The sequence below is a fragment of the Nerophis lumbriciformis genome, linkage group LG10, assembly GCF_033978685.3.
Source record: "Nerophis lumbriciformis linkage group LG10, RoL_Nlum_v2.1, whole genome shotgun sequence".
In the NCBI taxonomy this organism is placed as follows: Eukaryota; Metazoa; Chordata; class Actinopteri; order Syngnathiformes; family Syngnathidae; genus Nerophis; species Nerophis lumbriciformis.
Window position 1 is genome coordinate 31,387,317 of NC_084557.2, and position 20,875 is coordinate 31,408,191.

Sequence of the window (20,875 nt, forward strand, 5' to 3'; positions counted from 1 at the left end):
TTAGAAAAATTTGAACATGACAATAAACCAAGCAAATATTTGGCTAACCAACTAAAATTAAACAAAGAAAAAAACTCTATACCATCCATCAAGGATTCAGCTGGGAACATTACACACGTTCCTGAGGAAATTAACTCCATCTTTAGAGACTTTTACAGAAACTTGTATACACCCCAGATTGACCCATCTCTTTCAGACATTGAGACATTTCTCAATGGTATAGACTTACCTAAATTGAATACAAGGCAGGTATCAAATTTAGATCTTGCTATTTCTGTAGGCGAACTACACGATGCTCTTCAACAGATGCCAAACAATAAAGCACCAGGGCCTGATGGGTTCCCTGTGGAGTTCTACAAAACATTCTGGTCACTGCTAGCTCCGATATTTACGAAAATGGCTTTAGAGATTAAAGAAAACTCATTCCTTCCTCCAAATATGAACTCTGCCACGATCAGTCTCTTGCTAAAACCTGATAAAGACCCAACACTTCCATCCAGTTACCGGCCAATCTCCCTGATTAATGCTGATCTTAAAATTATCTGCAAAGTATTAGCTCAAAGATTAGAAAAAGTCACTCCATATATAGTACATCCTGATCAAACAGGTTTCATCAAAGAGAGACAATCGTCCAACAATGTTCGCCGTCTACTCAATGTGATAGACTATTCTGTTATTCATAATCTAAAAACAGCTGTTGTTTCATTAGATGCTGAAAAAGCATTTGATAGAGTGAACTGGAATTTTCTTCTAGCTACTCTACAGAAATTTGGATTTGGAGACTCATTTATAGAATGGATTAAGGTCCTATATAGTTTTCCTACAGCTTCGGTTAGAACGAACAGCCAAATATCTCCAAGGTTTAATCTTATGAGGGGCACAAGGCAAGGGTGTCCACATTCTCCGTCACTGTTTTCTATATTTATTGAACCTCTTGCAACCGCTATTCGACAGCATGCAAATATTAAAGGCATCCATACCGCAACCGTTCATCATAAAATAAGCCTTTATGCTGATGATGTATTACTTTTCTTACAAAATCCACATTCTTCTCTTCAAGATACAATCTCACTTATCAATAAATTCAGTTCTATTTCAGATTACTCCATCAACTGGTCCAAATCTACTGTGTTACCAATTAATTTTGACTTTCAGAGCACCTCATCGATTCCACTGCATAAAGGGAACATTAAATACCTGGGAATCAATATTTCCTCCACATTGTCAGATCTGAATCGCTTGAATTACTCCCCAATCTTAAAATCGATTGAGGATGATCTGGCGCGTTGGAAAACACTGCCAATCTCACTTATGGGAAGGGTTTCTACCGTGAAAATGATGGTCTTGCCTAGGGTTAATTATCTATTTTCAATGATTCCAACCAAACCTTCTCAAATCTGGTTTAAGTCACTAGACTCACACATCAATCAGTTTCTTTGGAAGAGTAAACCAGCACGAATCAGCCTTAAAACTTTACAAAAACCCAAAGAACATGGGGGTCTAGAACTCCCAAACTTTTCCTATTATTTCCTTGCAAATAAACTACAATATATATTAAAATGGATCAATCCCACTTTAGTAGATAGTTTATGGTTAGAGATTGAACAATCACTTAGCCAGGAGATCCCAATTTCTAACTTGCCCTTTATTAGCCAAATTCTCCGAAAACACAACTGCTTTAAAAGTATTAATATACGCACTACCTTAACAGCTTGGTGGGAGTTTTTGAAAATAACTGGGTCCCCGCTCACTCCATGCCAATTTACGCCTATTTGGAATAATCCGGATTTTCTTTTAAACAAGAAGCCATTGAACTTTCCAACATGGTATGATAAGGGAGTCGGATGCCTTGGAGATATCATCAATGCAAACAGTTTTATCTCTTTTAAAAGTTTAATAACACAATATGCAATCAATCCTAATAAATTTCTAGAATATATACAAATCAAATCTGTAATCAGCGCAAGATTCAACAAAACAACATGGGAAAGTAATCCTACGACCGTTAAATTCTTCAAAACATCTGCCCCCAAAGCTTTATCCAAATTATATGCTCTCTTATCAAAAATAGATAACACAATAAGTATTCCAACTTCTAAATGGCACTCAGACGTATCAACAAGCTGTGACCCAGAATTCTGGAAACAAATATGCCTCAATACTACTCGTTTGATTAAGAATCCAAATGTACGACTGATTCAGCTCAAAATACTTTACAGAATACATTACACCGGTCTAAGAATGTATACAATGGGTTTAGCTGACTCTAACATCTGTGTACACTGCTCAGATAATAAGATAGATAATTACTTGCATTCAATGTGGTCCTGTGCTCCCGTGAGTAACTTTTGGCTTGGAGTGTGCGAGAACCTATCATTAGCGTTAGAGATTCCTATTCCCATCTCCCCCGCACTCTGCCTGTTGGGTGATCTCTCCGCAACTGATCTTGATATAAACAAAACATACCTCCTTATAAATGCGTTAGGCATCGCCAAGAAAACTATTCTCATAAATTGGAAATCAAAAAATAATTTATGTATAAGCCTTTACAAAAACATTTTATTAGATTATGTAGTTATGGAAAGAATGTCTGCTGAATCAAACCAACAACTGACAGAATTCCGATCTCTTTGGGCACCGCTAATTAATTTTCTGACCTGACTCCCTTGGGGGCCGGGGCTGGGGCTCTGTCCCGGGGGACTTGCTCCGTGGGTGGGGGGTCCTGGGTGCCGGGGGGGCCGTGTGCCGCGGGGTCGGGTGGGCCTGGGGTGTGTTTCCTGGTTCCGGCCTGGCGGGCCGATCCGTGGGTGGTCTGGTGGCTGGGGGTGGGTGGAGGTGCCTGGGCGGGTGTTGGGGTGCGGGTGGGGCTGTGGGCGGCTGCCTTGGGTTGGTTGGGGGGGCTGTCCCTCCCGTGGGTGGTTGGGCGGGGTGTTGCGCCCGTGGGGCTGGGGTCTTGCCGCTGTCGGGCGGGGGTCGGCTCGTGCCCCTCTGGCTCCGGGTGTCCGTGGGCTTCCTCCTTCCCCTGGGGCGCGGGGCGGGGTCTGCCCGGGGTCGCCCTGCGCTGCGGCTGTGCGGGCCTGCCTGGTGCCGGGTTGGGGGGACTGCTTGCCTCCCTTGTTGGGGCCCCGGCGGTGCTGCCCGACTGCCCTGCGGGAGTCCCCCTCCTGTGTTTTACTCTGCCCTTATTTTTTTATTAATTTTATTTATTTATTTTAATTTATTTTATGTGTATATATATATATATATATATATATGTATGTATGTGTATGTGTATATATGTATATGTATGTATGTATATATGTATGTGTATGTATGTGTATATATATGTATGTATGTGTGTATGTATATATATATATATATATTATTATTATTATTATTTTTATTTTTATTTTTTAATCTATTTAATATATTTAACTTATTCTGTTAAATTATATATGGGTACGCGTGTATGTGGGTGTGTGTACGTTTGTATATATGTATGGTGAAATCTGTGTGTATGTATGTTGGTACATATGTATGTGTCGCTGCCCCGGTGTGCATTGCTGATCGCGGCGCCGGGTCTGTTGAGGTGCCGTGGCATGCCGGCTGTGGGCGCAGGGCTGGGCCCTTATGGCTTTTTGCCGGATGGGATGCCTGGTGGGTGGTGGGCGGGGGGGGCCTGGACGTGCGGGAGGGGCTGCGGGGTTTGGTGGCGTTGGGCACTGTTGGCGACCAGGCCTCTTGTTTATTTTTATTTATTTTATTTTATTTAAAGGGTTTATTTTTATTTTATTTTTTTATTTTATTTCTATTTTTTTTCTTTTCTTTTTTTTTTTTTTTTTTTTTTTTTTTGTGTGTGTTGTGTATGTATGTGTTTGTGTATATGTGGGCTTATGTATATGTGTGTGGGTGTATTAATGTGTATATATGTGTGGATGTGTATGTTTATATGTATATGCATGCGTGTGTATATGTATGTATGTGTATGTATATGTATATGCATATATGTATGTGTGTATGTATGTGTATATGAATGTGTAGGTGTGTGCATGGGTGTGGATGTCCGGTGGCTCAATTGGCCTGGCTGTGGATGAGTTGGGGTAGGTGGGTGGGTGGCCTCGGTGGTAGCCGGGGGTGTGCGTTGTTGTGGTTTACGGGGTCGGTCGCTTTTTTGTTTTGGTTTCGGCGGCCGCGGGTGTTTACGCTGCGGACGGGCGGTGGTGGTGATGGTTGCTGCGGTGATACCAGCGGTTGGCATCGCTGTGTTGGGTTGGAGTGGTTGGGGGACTGTGGCTGGTGTCTGTGCGCTTGTGGGGTTGTGGGGCTGGCTGGCGTTGGCTTGCCGGCTGGTTTGGGGGATGGCGGGCGGACGGGATGCATTGGCTTCTTCCCCCGTTGGGGGGCTCCTTTCCCTGGCCGGGACTCGTATGGGCACGTTGCTGTGTGGATGGCCGGGATGCGGTGTTTGCATTGGGCGTGGGGGCTGTGCGGTTTTTCTGCGTTTGGTTGCCGGTATGGGCTCTGCAGGGTTGGGTTTGGGCGGGCGGGGGCTGGCTTTGTTTGGCGGGGGGAGGGCTCGCGTGGCGTCACGTTAAAGTGGTCTGGTGTGGGTCACGGGCTGTGGCGGGGGGTGGCGGCCTCCTGGCCGTAGTTCCTGGTTGTCGGCCGCGTGGACTGGGGGGATGTCCGGGCCCTCTACTCCTCCTACTTATAGCGCACACAGTCACACATATATAGGACTTTGGGGATTGTCCTGCGGGGAGGCATGGCGGGGGGTTGAGGATGCCTCCAATGGGGCTTCAGTCCTCCTGTCTTGTCCCCTGCTCGTCGATCCCTCAATCTTAGCTGCATATTAGACACTTAGGATTTGGGGGGCTTGGTTTGGTTGGGACCCACCATGACCTTGATGTCCCCCAATTTTAATCGCATTATTAGTTCCCACAAGCATACATATCTCACTCACGCTACAGTACACACATCAATAGGGACTGGAGGTCGGCTGTAACGGCTGACCTCCTAATTTTAACTACACAGTAGACACTCTGGGGGCCTTGTACACATGCATGGTATGGGGTTTGGGGTTCGGCGCACCCCTCATTGCCTCGTCGGCCGGCGGGGACTGCGGTCTGGTGGCCTGCCAGGCTTTTATTCATTTATTATTGTTATATATATTTTTTTATTTTTAATGTATTTATTATTTTTATTTTTATTATTTACTTATTTTTTATTTTATTTTATTTTTTAAATTTTATTTTATTTTTTTAATTTTTTAATTTTATTTTATTTTATTTTATTTTATTTTATTTTATTTTTTATTTTTTTTAAATTTTTTTAATCTTATTATTTATTTGTGTGTGGCGTCGCGTGGGTCTCACTTCCTGTTGGGTGGGGTCCGTGCCCGTGTGGCCCGACCTTGCGCTGTGGGGTCTCTGTTGGTGACTTGGTGTGGTGGCGGCGCAGCCCCCGTGTCTGGTCTGGATGCTGTGTCTCGGTTGTTTGGGCGGTGGTGTGTTTGTGCGGGTTTGGGTTGGGGTGGGGGGCCTTTTGGTTGGGGGGGTTGTTTGTGTCTCTTGTTTGCGTGTTGGCGTTCGGGCTGACTGGCGGGCTGGCGCCGGCTGGTCTCCGTGGTCCTGGTGGCGTGTGGTTGCTGGTCGCAGTTTTTTTTTGATCGCTTTGATTTGATTGGCTGGTGCTGGCTGTCTGGGGTTATTGCGGCTGCTGTTTCTGCTGCCGTTTGTTTGTGGGGTGGGCGCCCGTGGCTGCTGGGTCTGGTGCAGGGGTGTGGCTGATGTTGTGACTGGTGGCAGCGCGCGCGCGTGATGGCTGTCGGGGCTGACGAACTGTGTATATGTATGTATATGTGTGTGTATGTATGTATGTTTATATATGTGTATGTGTACATATGTGTATGTATATGTATATATGTGTATGTGTGGGTATGTATACATGTATGTGTGTATGTGTATGTATATATGTATGTATGTATGTATATTTCTGGGGGTACGCTCTGGGCCTGCCTGTCAGACGGGGGTCGACGCCTCAGGCTACTGCATCCGAACTGCGTGTCTGGAGCTCCTGGGTCCCGCTGTCCATCCCTTCCGGGTGCCCGTCTTGGTTGGGGCCTGTTGGGCCTAGTCCCTGCGTCTATTGTGGTAGCTTGGTGCTGCAAGGTATTCCGAGGTGCTGCGAGTCGGCCAGTTGCTGGGGTAGTGACCTTGTTTGTCAGCATGTCTGTGATCTTCTTTTAATTCTTTTTTTTTAAATTAATTAATTAATTTATTTATTTATTTTTTAATATATTTTATTAATATTATTTTTTAATTTTTCCCCTCCCTCAGGGGGGGGGCTCGGCGGGGCGGTTGCTGGTTGTTCCATCTCCATCGTTGGGGTCCCTGCGGGTGGGGTGGGTGGTTCCCGTGGCCCTGTGCCTGGGTGGTCCTGCGGCGGCCGGTTTGGGTGGGGTGGCCGGGGGCTGGCCTTGCCGCGCTCTCCGGGGGTGGGGGGTGGGCTCGTGGGGGCCCGGTTGCCGGTGGGGTGGGGGCGGTCTTCCCGTCCGGTTGCGGGGAGTCTCTGGGTCCCTCGGGCGGGGCGTCTCGCCTTTCTGCACGTGTGGGGTGTGGTCTCTCGCTGGCTTGGGGTCTGGCTGTCCCCTGCTTTTCTCGTGCCCTGTCCTCTGCCGGGTGCGTCTGCCTGCGGCCTGCTGCTGGCCCTTGTGGGCGGTACGGTGGGTCGGGCTCTGGGGTTCCTGTCGCTGGCCGGCTTGGCTGCGTGGGGGCGGTGGTCCCTGGTTCCCTGGGCACCACGCCTCCTGTTTGTGGGTTGGGCTCTCGGGGGTGATGGGGCCGTGCTCTGGCTCCCACGCACTCTGGGAGTCGAATGTATTGTACATGCAAATTCACATATGCTCACATACGTACATAGGTACCTACGCTCCCACATACATACACAAATACAGTACATATTTACCTACCTAATGTTCGTACATCGACACGCACATTCAATATACAAACATACACATACACATACTGTACATATACATTCACTGTACAAACACATATACACATTCTGTACATATACATTCATTGTACAAACACATATACACATTCTGTACATATACAAGTACATATGCATACTTACACTCATGCACATAATCACGTTTCATCAAACATATATTAACGTTGTTGCCCTAGGGTAAACTGGGTGTAACACATGGCACACTGACAAAGCTTAACCTATTGTGACTATAACAATCTACAAGGTTAATGTAGGTTGCTTCTCTTTCTCCCCCTCCATTTTTCTGCATTCTTTCGTATCTCAAGTTATCATTACGTATATGTATTGTTGCATTTAAACAACTGTATTGTTGATAATAAAGGTAAATTATTGGTATTGTTCATTATCAATAGCGCTATTTCTATTGGTATTTGTATTGATCCATTTGTAGTGTAATAATGCTCATTGTCATTTCTGTATTATTTTTTATTTTTCGCTAACTGCTTATTTGCTATTACTTTTACCATCATATTTGTACATGTCATATTTGCTGATGTTGCTCTATTGTTGTTGTTGTTGTTGTTTGCTGTTGTTGTTTTTGTCTCTCTGTCTAATCCCCCTCTTGTCCCCACAATTTCCCCCTCTGTCTTCTTTTTTTTTCTCTTTCTATCCCCTCCTGCTCCGGCCCGGCTGCACTAAATGATAATATAAATACATTTAATAAAGTCAAATACAAATAAGGCAACAAGAGAAGTATCCTACACTTCTCTTTTGTAAAGTAAATCTGAACAGCCGACATGGGCATCTACATCAACTATATGATTTGCCTGAGAAGCTGGACAGGACAGACACAAAAAAAATAAAAAATAAAAATGAGTGGCTAAAAAGTGAAGCTCTTTGAATGTTTTACAACCAGTTGAGAAATGTAACAATTATCAGTATTAATGATAAACCTCAGTAAAATTCCAGACTGTTAATATTACAGTTTAAAATGTGTATTATTGTTGAACTGTGATCGATTAGCGCACCTTGATAAACTCACGGTGATACTGTTCATTTCCTGGAGAAGCAGCTAGCCTGCTCATCGCTAGTTACCTTAAAATACCAGTATAATGGGAAAACATGATGACTCTATATCAGTGGTTCTTAACCTGGGTTCGATCGGAGCCTCCGCCGCGGAGGTCAAGACACAACCGACTCATTGTGTAAATAAAAACTTCTCCCTATCGGCGTATTACGGATACCTCCAAACAATGTTCCCTCTAATTTTCCATCTGATTTGCAGGTGTGTAATTTGTTGTGAGTTCATGCACTGTGTTGGTTGTGTTCTTTGAACAAGGTGATGTTCATGCACGGTTAATTATTTGTAAACAAGTAAAAAGACATAGAACTTTGTCTTGAATTTGAAAACATTTTTTTTATATTTTTCACTAAAGAAGAGTTCGGTCAATGCGCATATGAAACTGGTGGGGTTCGGTACCTCCAACATGGTTAAGAACCACTGCTCTATATTGAAGGGATTATATCCTATTTCAAAAGACTTACAAACTTTGCGAGTAAACAGATATGATCAAAATAATATAAATCTCACAGAGATCCCCGAGGAATAATGAGCATGAGCAGTCACGTGGTCTGTGACTTGCATGGGGGACCACAGTTCCCTTTAACAACAGCAAACCTACTACTCACGGCATACTTTGTGAGAGACAACAGAGACTACTTTAGGACAAATTATGATCCAGAACCTTATATTTTTTAGCCTGAATATAAGGAGGATGAGCAACAAGATTTAGAAGCTGTGTGCTACACAAATGCAGCTTTCGTGAAACACAATAATCATGCAGCAATTTTGCTTAGTATTAAACAGGAAATACAAACTATAAGCACAATAAAATAATCACTTTCTGTACAATGTTTGCTCTCAGCGGGATGCCAACTAATGGGATATTCATGACCTTCCAAGTGAGAGGCATGATTATAATCTAGAGTAACTTTCACCAACTCAGTGGCGAAGCAGCAGCAAGGTACTGGCGGGCTTAGTATGTCAATATAGCAGCATAATGTAGTTAGCTCTCTGTGATTAATGCACCGCTAAAATAGACCGTCTGTGTTAGCCCTTATAATAACAATATTGCTAGTACTTGGTTATTATTCGAATTAGAAATATAATTGGATAGGGTTTAACGGATAAAAGGAAACAATTAAATAAATAGCTTTTATTTTCCCATTAAATAGGTATTTTAAAAGCAAGCATGAATAAGGACCCGTTGCGTCCAGATAACCGAAAATTCTTTAACAAGTTCTTTAAATATTTTTGTTCCTGAAAATGCATCTGGCAGTCAATTCCCATAAAATCAGTTAGTTTTTGCGTAATCGGTAGATAATTAACTTTACTTGGAATGCCCCCTTTCCATCACCAGACTCTAAATGCCGTCTCCTGTTGGTGTGACGACATCTACAGAACTGGAGCACATTTCCCGGCATAGACAGTTTGGATAAAGGCATATAAAACTAATAATTTGATAACTTAATTGCATGTTTTTATCACCCTGGTCCATGATTACTTATTGATATGGTTAAGAAGAAGAAGCTCTGTATTGTCTTTGCACAAGTATGACAACATTTAATTTTCAGCACAAACCCAACCAAGATTGGACAAACATTGTACAGTGTGTCTTTATTCATCTCATTTTTATTTTCTCAAAAAATATTTGTGTTGGTTTTTACACACTCAGGTAATAATTCCCTTCACACAGGATGCTTTTGAGGGGAAAACAAAGGATTTAAATGAGTAGTGTCAGTTTTACTTTCATTTAGTTAGTGTGTACTATTTACTTTTTGTTCAAACAATTGTAGGTAATAAGAGTGAAGAAGGAACAAGTTAAACAATGTTTTGATATTATTGTAAATAGCACCTTCCATAAATAAACAGAAAAATGTACAATTAAAGGGGCTGTTTGCAACGTTTACACAGATGCCTAAAGGGCGCTAACTTTCCTCACAGTATGTCCCGCCCTCTTACTGCTACGTACGTAACACGTGCACACGCAGGTTTGGGTGTTGTTAGCTAATAATAGCGATTTGTATAGCTAATGTTAGCTGTCATTGAATGCATATCCCTAAAAACTTGACTCCAAATTGTTCGTTGCTTCTCTTGGAATGCTTTGGTATGTGTGCACGCACTCTCTGTGCGTACATGTGGAGGAGACAGGGTGAGTGACAGCAGTAAACACCAATCATTTTATTTTGGCTGGGAACAAATATTACATAAACTTAGTAATTGGGGGAAATATACAGATAATTGTAAAACAATTATGTTCTGTTAAACCATTAATGGTAACATGAGCTAGCTGGTAATGTTTTTGTTATATATTTTGCTTTGAAAAATGTTACTGTGAACAAGTTGCAAACAGCGCCCTTAACACGTGATCGGTGTTGGTATCTGCCGAGCCCCCTCATGGGTGATCGAAATCTGCAGCATAAAACCCTGAATGCAACATTCCTATTTGAAACTAGATGAAATTGTGTTGCAATTTCCATTCTTCCTTTTCATTATGTAGCTGATTAAATGTGTCCCTCAGAATTTGGAAAGGCTGTGCCAACTTGGCATTGAATCTCTGCATAAAGCCACTTCTGGGAAAAACTGAATCAGATGGATTTGATTATGTGACATGATTATTTGTGGTACAAAAGAGTGTATTCCTAATATTTGTTGTGCACTTCCATGCCAGCCAGTTGTGTAATACTACTCCCAGTTGTTTTGCCTTGGCAGCCTAACTTTGCCCTGGGTTTGGCATCCCTGCAGATTCCACACGGGGCCATGGTCAAGAGGATGCACATCTATACGGGCAACAATCTACAAGAAACAAAGTACTGAATACACTCTACAATAAGAAACATGATGTATTAAAGATTTTTAAAAGTGAACTCCTCGTTTTTAGAGCACCAGCAATGCCATTGGCCTGTTTCCTTGGTAACATCTATGCAGAGTGTGTGGATGTTCTAAGAGAAGGTGCCGGGCCGGTGGGCCTCAAACTCCGCCTCCTAACCGCCGGTAACATATGCCCATTCATAAATTTATTTTGAAATGATCATATGACTTAAGTATGTTATTCAGTCAGTGGATCTTAATGTTCATAACTCCCCTTACTTTTCATGTGCTAGAATGAGTCATGCTGATGTTTAAGCACAGTTACAACATTTTAATCCAACGTCAACACAGACCAATCCACACACAGCTACTGCATTTTCTCATTGGTTTAAATGGCTTTGTTGACTCGTGTTTGGTGTGGCTGTGCAGGTTCTGGTCCTGGTGTGATGGGTGATGCTAAAGTCAGGTCCTTGGAGAGAAACATCTACTTTGGAGACTCCTGCCAGGATGTACTCGGTGCTCTGGGATCTCCGCATAAAGTCTTCTACAAATCTGAGGACAAGGTAAACTCATCCTTCCTAACAACGCTTAGTGTTTCAGAAACGCTTGTTGACGTTGTGCTGCTTTATTTTAGATGAAGATCCACTCTCCATCACCTCACAAGCAGGTTCCTTCCAAATGTAACGACTACTTTTTTAACTACTTCACCCTGGGAGTGGTACGTATTTGTGTTTGAAGAAGTTTGGTATGAGGGGAGATTGTCTTACTTGTTAATGGCAGGTGCATGTTTGTTAGTCTTCATGATGACTTTCAGCTTTCAATCACAAAAATATAACATTTAATATTGGTGAACATCAGCCGTTTTATGCAGAGTACATCCATTCTCAGGGGTACAAAAGTATTTGGACAGGTGACTCATATTATTTTTCATAACATACAGTTAGGGACGTAATGATATGAAAAAAGATATCCTGGTTATTGTGACCAAAATGATCACGATTATCAATATTATCTCAAAAAGTACGTACTGAAATCTTATGACCAAGTTTTTTTTTTTCAATAACTAAAATAGATAGACACACTGTTAGAAAACCCATAATTTTGCATGTTTTATGTTGTTTTATGCTTCACTGACAGTGTTTTATCTTAGTATGTTATCTGTTTTAATGGCAACGTTTTTAAAAGGTTAAATATTGTTTTATGTTGCAGCACTTTAAGCTGAATTTAAATGAACAATGCGTATCAAATAAAATCTATTAATTATTTCTGGCGGGCATTGTAGCATCCTACTCTGTTCAGCGGTCCATGAACGCACCATAAAAACACCTTTGTCTTGTATTATCTTCTGAGTATAGAGCGATCACTCTGTTCTTAGAGAGCACTGCTCGTAGGTTCAATGTGCACAATTAAATAGTTTAGTTACTCAGACAACAATGTGTTTATATAAGTTTAGATAGGGCTATGTCGTTTTTTAATGGGGAAAGACGTTAATGTTTTCATGTTAGCATTTACGCAAGCGAGCTGGCGCCTGTCTGTTTGTGAGGTAATTAATGTGCAATAATCAATCACAGTTTTTGGATATTTTTTGTTTAAAAAGATAATACTAACCGTCTGGAGTTTTACTGTTGAGTTGAGTTGAGTTTGAGTTTATTTCGAACATGCAAGCATACACATGATACATCACAATTTCCAGTTTCTCTTTTCAACATGTTCGAAAAGGAGTAGGAAGAAGCAGAGCTTATTTAATCCTACCCCTTTTCTTTTACATAACAGTTGCTAAAACTTTTGTTCACTTCCTGTTCTCAATTTATTCACAATATACTCCATAAGTAATCACAATAAAAATAAATAAATAATAATTGGTGAAGTAAGTCATGTTACATATAATGAGATAAGTAAGATTATTTTGAGAATGAAAGAATGGATGGATGAATGAACTGTGGTTATTATTACTGTTTATCTTTATGTCCCTAACATGCTCTTTTACCTTAACTATGGATGCTTACCTAAAAGGCAGTACAAGTTGTTATACGGTCACTGATCAGGTCAATGCATCAGACTGCAAAGATAAATTAAATGATAAATGGGTTATACTTGTATAGCGCTTTTCTACCTTCAAGGTACTCAAAGCGCTTTGACAGTATTTCCACATTCACCCATTCACACACACATTCACACACTGATGGCGGGAGCTGCCATGCAAGGCAGCCATCAGGAGCAAGGGGTGAAGTGTCTTGCCCAAGGACACAACGGACGTGACTAGGATGGTAGAAGGTGGGGATTGAACCCCAGTAACTAGCAACCCTCCGATTGCTGGCACGGCCACTCTACCAACTTCGCCACGCCGTCCCAGACTCCAACTGGAAAATTTTATTTTAAAATGCAGAAATATTATTTAAACAATTTAACCTAAAAGTGTGTTTTATCTGAATACTCGATTAATTTAACAAACTAATCGATAGCTGACTAAGATAATGGATAGCTGCAGCCCTACAAAAGCGTGATTCATCTTATTTCATAAAAAAAAAAAAAAAAACATTTCATTTGACAGCACTACTTATGAGTAAAATCTAAATGTATTATTTATTGTTATTATTATTTAGTTGTGTTTTTCTTTTTTTCAGGATATCCTGTTTGACTCGACATCTCACCTGGTTAAGAAGTTTGTCCTCCATACTAACTACCCAGGACATTATAACTTCAATATGTAAATATTTCAAAACTTATGTATTTCATATATTTCATTTTAAATATACCAAATCCTCCATGTGCAAGTCTCCTAATCGGTGTAATGAGATCATTTTCTTCTCTCCTTTTTCATTGCAGTTATCATCGATGTGATTTTAAAATTCCACTTGTCATTAAAAAAGGTTTGACACTATAAGCTCTTACCTCACCATAAGTTATACATTAATTTATTTCCCCACTTAACTGCTATGTTTGGGTTTTTTCCCCCACCAGAAGGGGCGGACTCACAGACTGACAACTGCATATTAACTACTTACAGCAAGGTCAGTTATGGACAGGAATTGGAAACCAAACCCTGACATGACTTTGGTTTGCAACCCTTTTTAGCTTTTACAATACACTTTCAAAGGGCATGATTACTGTTACAGTTGTGCATCTGTGGGGAACAGAACAGCATCAGTGCTTCTGACACATTTTCTCTCCAGATCCCCAAATTAGAGAACCCAGACTTTTGTTTGGTCTTATTTTCCTGTCAACACAGTGAAATTGTTTTCAATGTTTTCTTTTTTATTAACAGTGGGATCAGATCCAGGAATTGCTAGGCCACCCTATGGAAAAGCCTGTTGTGCTTCATAGGTACACAATACAGGATATTTGTACAATGAAATATTTTTCCAGATTCCTGATAATCATAGCAACATCATTACTAAATAACCAACAAACATGTGCTTCAACAGGTCCTCATCTGCCAATAACACTAATCCCTTTGGCTCTACTTTCTGCTTTGGACTGCAAAGGATGATCTTTGAGGTGAGAATCATTTTTAGAGGCAGCCAAATAAAATACGGCAGGGTGCCCACACTTTTTCAGCAAGCTATGTATATATATATATATATATGTATATGTGTATGTGTGTGTGTATACTGTATGTAGGTATGTGTGTGTGTATATATATATATATATATATATATATATATATATATATATATATTTGTATATACAGTATATATATATATATATATATATATATATATATATGTGTATGTATAGTTAACTATATATATATGTGTATGTATAGTTAACTATATATATGTATATGTATGTACAAACCCCAAAACCAGTGAAGTTGGCACGTTGTGTAAATCGTAAATAAAAACAAAATACAATGATTTGCAAATCCTTTTCATCCTATATTCAATTGAATAGACTGCAAAGACAAGATACTTAACGTTCGAACTGGAAAACTTAATTTTTTTAAATGTTAGCTCATTTGGAATTTGATGCCTGCAACATGTTTCAAAAAAGCTGGCACAAGTGGCAACAAATACAGAGATAGTTGAGGAATGCTCATCAAACACTTATTTGGAACATCCCACAGGTGAACAGGCTGATTGAGAACAGGTGGGTGCCATGATTGGGTATAAAAACAGCTTCCACGAAATGCTCAGTCATTCACAAACAAGGATGGGGCGAGGGTCACCACTTTGTGAACAAATGCGTAAGCAAATTGTCCAACAGTTAAAGAACAATATTTCTCAACAAGCTATTGCAAGGGATTTAGGGCGGTACTGCATCAAAAAGCGACATTAGTGTGTAAAGGATATCACCACATGGGCTCAGGAACACTTCAGAAAACCACTGTCCGTAACTACAGTCGCATTTTATCTTTCCTCCGGAACAAAGATAAAAAGAACCATCCGGATTGTTATTGGCGCAAAGTTCAAAAGCCAGCATCTGTGATGGTATGGGGGTGTATTAGTGCCCAAGGCATGGGTAACTACACATCTGTGAAGGCACCATTCATGCTGAAAGGTACATACAGGTTTTGGAGAAACATATGTTGCCATCCAAGCAACGTTATCATGGACGCCCCTGCTTATTTCAGCAAGACAATGCCAAGCCACGTGTTACAACAGCGTGGCTTCATAGTAAAAGAGTGCAGGTACTAGACTGGCCTGCCTGTAGTCCAGACCTGTCTCCCATTGAAAATGTGTGGCGCATTATGAAGCCTAAAACACCACAACTAAGATCCTGGAATGTTGAACATCATCAAGCAAGAATGTGGAAAATTCCACCTGAAAAGCTTAAAAAATTGGTCTCCTCAGTTTCCAAACGTTTACTAAGTGTTGTTAAAAGGAAAGGCCATGTAACACAGTGGTAAAAATCTATTAAATTGAATATAATTTGAAAATAATTTGCAAATCATTGTATTCTGTTTTTATTTACGAATTACACAACGTGCCAACTTCACTGGTTTTGGGTTTTGTAAATAAGGGGACACACAGTCAGGTCCTGGAGCCTTTTTGATCTGGCACACATTTATTTGACAGATCATCAGTGCGGGTGGAGGTCAGAGGAGAAGGTTAGGGCAGAGTCTGAGTGTTAGGTTGATGTCGATGGGCTGGGTGATGGATGTGAAAACCTGCAGTAGAAGCTGTTCAGGTCCTCAGCCAGTCTATTGTTACCTGCAGTGGGATGTGTGGGTTTTGTGTGGTTGGTGACCTCTCGCAGGCCTTTCCAAGAGATAGTGATACTGTATATTACATGTACAATGATGTGTATATCTTATTTTAAATCAGCAAAGGAGAATTTTGTTCAATTCTCCTGTGGGTGTCATAAGGCGACGCAGGCACGTGTGCCGTTGGGATGAAATAAATCAAATGTTCATTAGTAAATAACTTCCTGTTTTGTTGTTAAATAGGCTTCAGTCCAATGAAACCAAAAGTTAACCTCTGTGTGTTTGTTTTTGACACACTTTCGCTCCATCTCGTACCTGCCACCTATTCTCATCATCGGAACTCGTATGCCACGTATGTGTGTATGTGCAGAGATAAAAACACAGGTTGGACTCATTGTGTTTTTTTCATCAAGCAGAATTTCGTGCACAAAGAATGACTCCTTACACCTCCCATTCTACTAAAGTGGAAAATATTCCTTTAACACGTGACATGTGTATAATATCGTTCATCCGCAATCATTTGTGAGACAATATATTGTCTGGCAAAATATGTCAGTGTCAGACCTAGTGGGAGCTAGACATGTGACGTTCATGAGCAAGTCGAGTCTTTCGAACGTCTCTTTTAACTAAACACAGAGGAACGACATGCGGTTGCAAGTTATTTTCTTAATTGCGCATCTCAATAATTTAGAAGATCAAGCAAAGGTTATTGGATTTCAGGAGTTTGAATAAGAAAATAAAACCAACTAAAAGCACATGAATTTCTTCCAGTTACCAGTTAAACCAGTTGTTTACAATATTGAACTTTTTTGTATATATTTTTTTGGGGGGAGATTGTAATTTGGAATTTTTATTAGCTGTAAACTATAGTCATCAAAATTATTGGGAATTATTCAATGTAATCAATTAAAAATCCCTTGCTTTGTCTGGTTTGTGACACATATATATATATATATATATATATTTATTTTTTAAGAAAGTTTATTTGTAGGTCATCTGTTTTTCTTATATTTTCTACTCGCTTATTCCTCACGCCTGAGCATCCACATATGCAAATTTTACAATGACATCATCCCCCTCCAACCACGGCAGCCGCAAATGGACTGCAGTCCTGTGGGCAACACCGCTTAATTTGCTCGTCTGATAAGTTGTGTTCTTTAGCAGTTAGGTGACATTTGAACTAAAATGTAGTTTTGTACCCTAACAGGTGATGCAGAATAGCCACATAGCATCAGTGACCCTCTACGGGGCTCCAAGGACCAGCAGTCGAGCCCTACCCGAGTCCAGTAGCAGCGCCCACTGAGTAACACGTAACCTGACACTGTATCTCATTCATGTCTTCAACGTGTGCAGAGTTGAACCCCAGCAGACTGAAACCACAACAACATCCAAAAAATTATTGCATTGAATTCAGACGCAACAATAGCATTTGTTTGCCGGCTGGCTCGGAGGAATGAATTACTCCTTAAATCACAAGAAGACTTGTCCTCAAGACATGATCTTTGTTGGACGATGAAGACTGAGAAATGAGGTCACAAACTGACCGTGTCCCGGTACAACTCAAAAAAAGGGAGGGAAGTATGTGCTTTTTCACTCGTGAAGTGCAGCTCGGAGTTTGTGTGAAGCTTTTCAGATACAAACGTGTTGAGAAGCAAACATCTGCCACTGTGGACTTATGAGAGCCACCACTGGGAAAAAAACCCAAAGTGGCTTGATCCTGTGAATCATCAATGACCAACACCACTGCCAGCAGGCCGCTTCTGCTTGTCTTCCTGCCACAACAACAACAAAAAAACGTGAGACGCAAACCAGCCACGCCCAGGAAGTATCATTCATGCTGCAGGAGAAGAAGAAGATCCAAATGTTGTCGACCGAGAGAAGAACCATTGTCCAGCTGTGAAGCCTCTTAAAACAGAACTGTCCAAACAGTAAACAAAATCTGCATGAGCGAACCTGCTAAATCCTCTCCTATGATTTCAACAGACGTTTGTTCCGCGCTAAAGTCAGCTGGGCTTTTTCTTGTAGCCCCCAAATGCAGACAAAAACTGAATGAAGCTGACTTGAAAGGAAGCCAAACAGAAGCACAAATTGACAACGTCCTTTTTGTTTTCATCCTGCGTGTCAGAAGAGTTGAAGACTCTGCATTTTCTCTCTCGTCAGTATTACTTTGCACACTAACCTTTACTTTTTCAATACTTGGCCAAAACCTGAAGACATTTAATATTAGTTTGTTGTTTTTTTAAATCCTCAAGACACAACTTTCTGGAATTGTGTCCTCGGTGTTGCTGCGTGCGTTAAATGTAACAAACATGACACACTATTGTGTCGCTTTTCATCCCCTGTTGCTTCTTCGTTTGTTGAGCTGCCAAATGCATAAACCAAAGATAATTTTTTCACACACACAACTTTTGGAGAAGGGAAGCAAGTTGTTGTACGTTCAGTTCTGCACGTCAACGTCAAACCCCGGAAGTCCAACTGATTTAGTTTGAACTAATATTGCAGACCTACAAAGGAGTAAAAGGGCCATGCTTGGGGGGGAAAACTACTTATGGCTGTCAAATGTAATGAGTTAACACATGATTAATCGCAAAAATGTTCGTATTTTTCATGTTTATGCTCGGATTAGTCATCTATTTTATTTGAAGCGCTCCCTTACTGGTTACCAGAAAAGCTGCATTGTTATACAGTCAGTGATCAGGTCAATGCACACGTCATCCAATTCAAAATACACACTAACTGCACATTAGATACAACTGTAAAGAAATGGCATTCATTTAGGAAAACATACAAACAAATGTCTGTATGACATTCTGACCGTAAAATGGCATGTACATCAAAATATTATTTAGATGATTTAAATTTTGCAAGAAAGTAATTTAAAAAGTATGATTAATCTGATTTTAAACAAAATCTAATTTGACAGCACTGATACAAATATGAGGTATGAATTTATAAGAAAAAAAGAAAATGCTTTGAGAATGAAGTAAAAAAAAAAAAAAAAAAAGGACAGAATTAGGAATGGATAGATGAACTGATTTGCATCATGTGTTCATGCAAGATACAAATATATTGATAGAGCAGCTTTAAATTACTGCAGTTTAGAGGGAAATTCAGGATTCGTCTTGATTCAATTAGACCAGGGGTGTCAAACTAATTTTAGCTCAAGGGCCGCATGGAGGAAAATCTATTCCCACGCGGGCCGGACTGGTAAAATCATGGCATAATAACTTCAAAATAAAGACAACTTCAAAATGGATTTCTTTGTCTTACTTTGGTCAAAAATAGAACAAACACATTCTGAAAATGTGCATATTACAAATACTCTTCTTAACAAAACACTTCAAGTTAGTTTAACATTCTGAGGAAAAAATTGGTGCGGTTTAAAAAAAAAAACAGCATGAAGAACACAATAAACTTAGACTTTGTCTCAGTGTTTTTACAAAGTCATTCAACTTTAAGCACAATATGTTTAGGATTCTCATGTTGGCAGTTCACTATTAAAAACATTTGGAAACGCAACTAAGTGTTTCCTCAAACTGTCGCATTGGTGACATACGCAACTACCACAACACATCCATCATTCCAATATTACAATTACAATATAAACAAAACAATCATTAAAATGACACCGTAGCCGAAATCAAGGTAGCATAACTATGAACTTAACCAATGTGAACGTAGTAGATTTAAGCATAAAATAAAATGGAACAAACAACAAATGTAGTAACACACATTTTTACAAGGGAGTTCAGGCTGCGCATCGTGCATTTAATCAGTTGCAAGCGTTGCATGGAACTCTAATTAAAAAAATGACGGTCATGTTGACTTAAGTCTTTGCATCTTACCGTTTCGTTAATTTATCCGTTGAGTGGATAATTTACAATGAAAGAAGGTATTGTGCGTCGGCACCTGCTGCCAGCCACGACTGATCGCTTGCACCTGCGCTAATTGGAGTAGCGGCAGCCAATCTAGAGGGCGCTTAAAGTCAGTTGACAGATCATCTTTAATCAGTGTTATGTGTGACGTGGATTACACTTGAATTGCCATTGCGACATCCAGTGGACACATTTAGAACAGCCGTTTCTTTCATTAAAAAAATGCAGCTTATTTTTATGTTTAGCAAACTCATTTTGCGGGCTGCGGGCCAGATTAAACCTGTTTGCGGGCCTGATACGGCCCACGGGTCGTACGTTTGACACCCCTGAATTAGACTATGTACAAACCCCGTTTCCATATGAGTTGGGAAATTGTGTTAGATGTAAATATAAACGGAATACAATGATTTTCAGTTGAATGCACTACAAAGACAACCTATTTGATGTTCAAACTTATAAGCTTTTTTTTTTTTTGCAAATACTCATTAACTTAGAATTTCATGGCTGCAACACATAGTTGCCAAGCCAAAGTAGTTGGGAAAGGGCATGTTCACCACTGTGTTACATGGCTTTTCCTTTTAACAACACTCATTAAACGTTTGGGAACTGAGGAGACACATTTTTTAAGCTTCTCAGGTGGATTTCTTTCCCATTCTTGCTTGATGTACAGCTTAAGTTGTTCCAACAGTCCGGGGGTCTCCGTTGCGGTATTTTAGGCTTCATAATGCGCCACATATTTTCAATGGGAGACAGGTCTGGACTACAGGCAGGCCAGTCTAGTACCCCGCACTCTTTTACTATGAAGCCACGTTGATGTAACACGTGGCTTGGCATTGTCTTGCTGAAATAAGCAGGGGCGTCCATGGTAACGTTGCTTGGATGGCAACATATGTTGCTCCAAAACCTGTATGTACCTTTCAGCATTAATGGCGCCTTCACAGATGTGTAAGTTACCCATGTCTTGGGCACTAATACACCCCCATACCATCACACATGCTGGCTTTTCAACTT

The 20,875-nt window shown here is 40.6% G+C and overlaps 1 protein-coding gene across 6 annotated transcripts in view; it reads left to right on the forward strand.

Annotated features, from left to right (window-relative positions):
- phaf1 (phagosome assembly factor 1) overlaps positions 1 to 20,875 on the forward strand; it is a 41,106-nt gene that overhangs the window by 15,677 nt on the left and 4,554 nt on the right. For 4 of the 6 annotated variants that reach the window (XM_061969842.2, XM_061969841.2, XM_061969840.2 and 1 more), the window contains 10 exons: positions 10,745 to 10,842; positions 10,914 to 11,026; positions 11,273 to 11,406; positions 11,478 to 11,561; positions 13,468 to 13,550; positions 13,670 to 13,713; positions 13,805 to 13,854; positions 14,109 to 14,167; positions 14,269 to 14,341; positions 17,197 to 20,875. The exon at positions 17,197 to 20,875 is cut by the window's right edge and continues 4,554 nt beyond it. In XM_061969842.2, coding sequence (XP_061825826.1) covers positions 10,745 to 10,842; positions 10,914 to 11,026; positions 11,273 to 11,406; positions 11,478 to 11,561; positions 13,468 to 13,550; positions 13,670 to 13,713; positions 13,805 to 13,854; positions 14,109 to 14,167; positions 14,269 to 14,341; positions 17,197 to 17,292 — 834 coding nt within the window. In that variant the 3' untranslated portion in view covers positions 17,293 to 20,875. The remainder of the gene's footprint in view (positions 1 to 10,744; positions 10,843 to 10,913; positions 11,027 to 11,272; positions 11,407 to 11,477; positions 11,562 to 13,467; positions 13,551 to 13,669; positions 13,714 to 13,804; positions 13,855 to 14,108; positions 14,168 to 14,268; positions 14,342 to 17,196) is intronic. The other 2 variants (XM_061969843.2, XM_061969844.2) reach the window with 2 other exon arrangements.